Raw genomic sequence first — 3185 nt, 5'->3', positions numbered from 1 at the left:
GCTTACCATCTTAATGTGGTCTCGCCATGTGACTCACACACCCCGTGGTGCCCCCACGTAAGGAGGAGCTGCAAGCGCAGCATAGCTTTTGCACACACCAACGTGGTGGACTGTCTCCTTTCTCCCCCAGAGTGGCCCAGTCAGGCTTTTTGTGCCTTACAAAAGGCGCAAGAAGGAGAATGAACTGCCCACAACTCCCGTGAAGAAGGACTCCCCCAAGAACATCACGTTGCTTCCAGCCACCGCGGCCACCACCTGTGAGTTTGAGAAAACGTAGCTCTAGTTTACTGAGGGGACCTAAGTGCACTGCCTTCTCTCGTCACCACTCCCACGGCCACTGTGGGATTCTCATTTCTAAAGCACATTGCGTGGCCGGAGGGATGTCAATGCCTTCATGCTCCTTTGCAGTGCGGCCCCCGGGTGGGAAGGGCTGTCCCAGTGCCCAGCTCTGTCTTGCTTCCCTGGGATCTGGGTGCTGTCGGCCTCGTCCTGGGCTGTTTCCCAGTGTCAGTGAGCAGAGCCGAGTGCCCAGCACACGCTTGAGGGACGTTTCCTGACAAGGATGTCCTTGGTGAGGGATTCTCAGTGCGCTGGATGAGGGCTGCACAGAACTCTGTGGGTCTTTCTCTGTGGCCGGGCTGGAGGGCAGCGTCAGGATCCAGGCTCACTGCAGCCTTGACCTCTTAGTCTCAGGCATTCCTCCCACTTCAGACTCCCAAGTAGCTGGATCCACAGGCACGTGCCACCATGCCCAGCTAATGTTTTTATTTTATTGTACAGACAGGATTTAAATGGGGAGAGGTAGCAATAGGAGAAAATGTCTTTGTAACAGGCTTTTGTTAACTAATGTAAGTCTGGGTTTTAGCTTTTATAGAGCAAGGTCTTTCTAAAACACCCTGTCGGCTCCTTCTCGAGGCCCTGGGTGGTGGGTGCGGGAAGAGTCCCACAGCAGCGGAGTCTTAAGATCTGTCGCCAGGATTTTTTTTTTGAGCTGGAGAGGCAGCGTTGCTGTGGGGCATGGCTGCTTTTTACCTTCAGCTTGGATTAAAGACTTTTTCTTAATTTGAGCCACAAAGTATTTAAAAGTCATTGGAAGGTTTATTTTATGTTTGTTTTCTGGCTGGGCAGCACGTTTCCATGCTGGGGAGCACAGTTTAAACAGTGAACAATTGGTGGTGGCAAGTTGCCATCCTGGTTTCTCCTCTGAGGTCTTCTCCAAGGTCTGGGATTTCCCGTGTGTCCTTCACATGGGAGGGTACGGTTACCACTGCCTGCACTTTAGCCCAGGCCCCCTCAAGGATTGGTGCCCATGGGTGGCACAAGACCTGTGTGCCATGGGTGCCACTGCCTGGCCGCGTGAAATGTGCTTCTGCCTTTCCAGTCACCGTGACCCCTTCAGGACAGATCACGACCTCGGGGGCACTGACCTTTGACCGGGCATCCACAGTAGAGGCCACTGCTGTCATATCCGAGAGTCCGGCCCAGGGTGACGTCTTCGCAGGAGCCACAGGTGAGCTGCTCCATTGCCCGCCTGACATGTCCTCGGCATATCCTTGACCATGACATCACATCCCCAGTGCCATATTGGGCTTCATAGGCTGCTGGGTATCTCGAGAGGGAACTTGAACCAGGCGTTTGTTGGTGGGGACAGCGTGTGAGCCACGTCAGTTGGGCGGTGCAGTGTGGGTGGGGTTGGCGTGGCAGTGGGTTACTTGTGACAGATGCCAGGGCCGGCAAAGCTGAAAATACTCTCTGTCTGTCGGCTCCTGCTTCTGACTACAGTTGTGCAACAGAAGTGCGGCCTAGCCGGATGTGTGCTGGAGAATATTCTAGTAGCCACACTGAGGAAAATAAAGGAAAGAGCTACAACTGATTTTTATAATCTATTTTATTTTAACTGATATAGCCCCAATCTTATGTCAACAATTCAGGCTTGCCCCTTTCAGGGACTCAGTAGCCGCGTGTGGCCATAAGCTACTATGTGTGCTGAATGGCAGGGACTCAGTATCCGCATGTGGCCATAAGCTGCTATGTGTACTGAATGGCACAGCCTTACAGTGTGATATTTAGGGCCTGCTGTGCGGACAGTCGTCCCGAGGTTCCCTGTCCCTTCTCTCGCCAACAGTCCAAGAGGCCAGCGTGCAGCCCCCATGCAGAGCCAGCCACCCTGAGCCTCACTACCCCGGCTATCAGGACAGCTGCCAGATCGCCCCGTTTCCAGAAGCTGCGTTGCCAACGTCACATCCCAAAATAGGTAGGTTTGAAAGAATTCACACGTGTACAGGTAATTTTCCTCAGAACTGCTTCCTGTGAAAGAATTTCTAGGTGAAATCGGATTCGTTTTGGTTTGTTTTGTTGTTGTTATTGATGCAGTAGATCAGTGGCTGGCAAAGTGTGGCCCACTGCCTATGTTTGTAAATAAAGTTTTATTGACACACAGCCACGTCCATTCATGTGTGTGCTGTAGAAGCTGCTTTTGGTACAACAGCAGGGCACACCCCTAGAAACCAATTGGCCTGTGGAGCTAAAGTTCTTTCTGGTGAGTTTGCTGTTATCCTCTTGAAGGTAGACACTCCTCAGTGGCAGATCTTGGTCTCCCCAGAGCTGGCATGGGCATTCGGTATCTGGTGAAAGAAAGAAAAACCAAGATTGATATCACATGTGGCCTAAATCTTTAAAACGATGATACACTGTAAACGCATTCTAACTTTGATTTTTCGTTTAACTGCACTTTTTTTTTTGAGATGGAGTCTCGCTCTATTGCCCAGGCTGGGGTGCAGTGGTGCAATCTTGGCTCACTGCAACCTCTCCCTGGTTCAAGCCATTCTCCTGTCTCAGCCTCCCAAGTAGCTGGGATTACAGGCATGCACCAGCACACCTGGCTAATTTTTGTATTTTTAGTAGAAACGGGGTTTCACCGTGTTGGTCAGACTGGTCGCAAACTCCTGACCTCAAGTGATCCATCTGCCTCACACTCCCAAAGTGCTGGGATTACAGGTGTGAGCCACCACATGCAGCCAAGATTTCTGTATAATTATACTTTTTTTTTTTGAGATGGAGTTTCACTCTGTCGCCCAGGCTGGAGTGCAGTGGCATGATCTCGGCTCACTGCAACTTCTGCCTGCCAGGTTCAAGCAATTCTCCTGCCTCAGCCTCCCGAGTAGCTGGGACTACAGGCGTGCACC

General features: G+C 51.6%; 1 protein-coding gene across 1 annotated transcript in view; it reads left to right on the top strand.

Moving 5' to 3' along the window:
- The window catches only part of DEAF1 (DEAF1 transcription factor), a 70724-nt gene that overhangs the window by 27744 nt on the left and 39795 nt on the right, over positions 1-3185 (top strand). The window contains exons 8-10 of the mRNA XM_011993862.1: positions 131-257; positions 1382-1510; positions 2126-2254. Of these exons, the coding sequence (XP_011849252.1) occupies positions 131-257; positions 1382-1510; positions 2126-2254 (385 nt within the window). The remainder of the gene's footprint in view (positions 1-130; positions 258-1381; positions 1511-2125; positions 2255-3185) is intronic.

The sequence above is a fragment of the Mandrillus leucophaeus genome, unplaced genomic scaffold (assembly GCF_000951045.1).
Source record: "Mandrillus leucophaeus isolate KB7577 unplaced genomic scaffold, Mleu.le_1.0 Scaffold435, whole genome shotgun sequence".
Taxonomy (NCBI): domain Eukaryota; kingdom Metazoa; phylum Chordata; class Mammalia; order Primates; family Cercopithecidae; genus Mandrillus; species Mandrillus leucophaeus.
The sequence above is the reverse complement of the archived record's forward strand: the minus strand, read 5'-3'. Positions and strand labels throughout refer to the sequence as shown.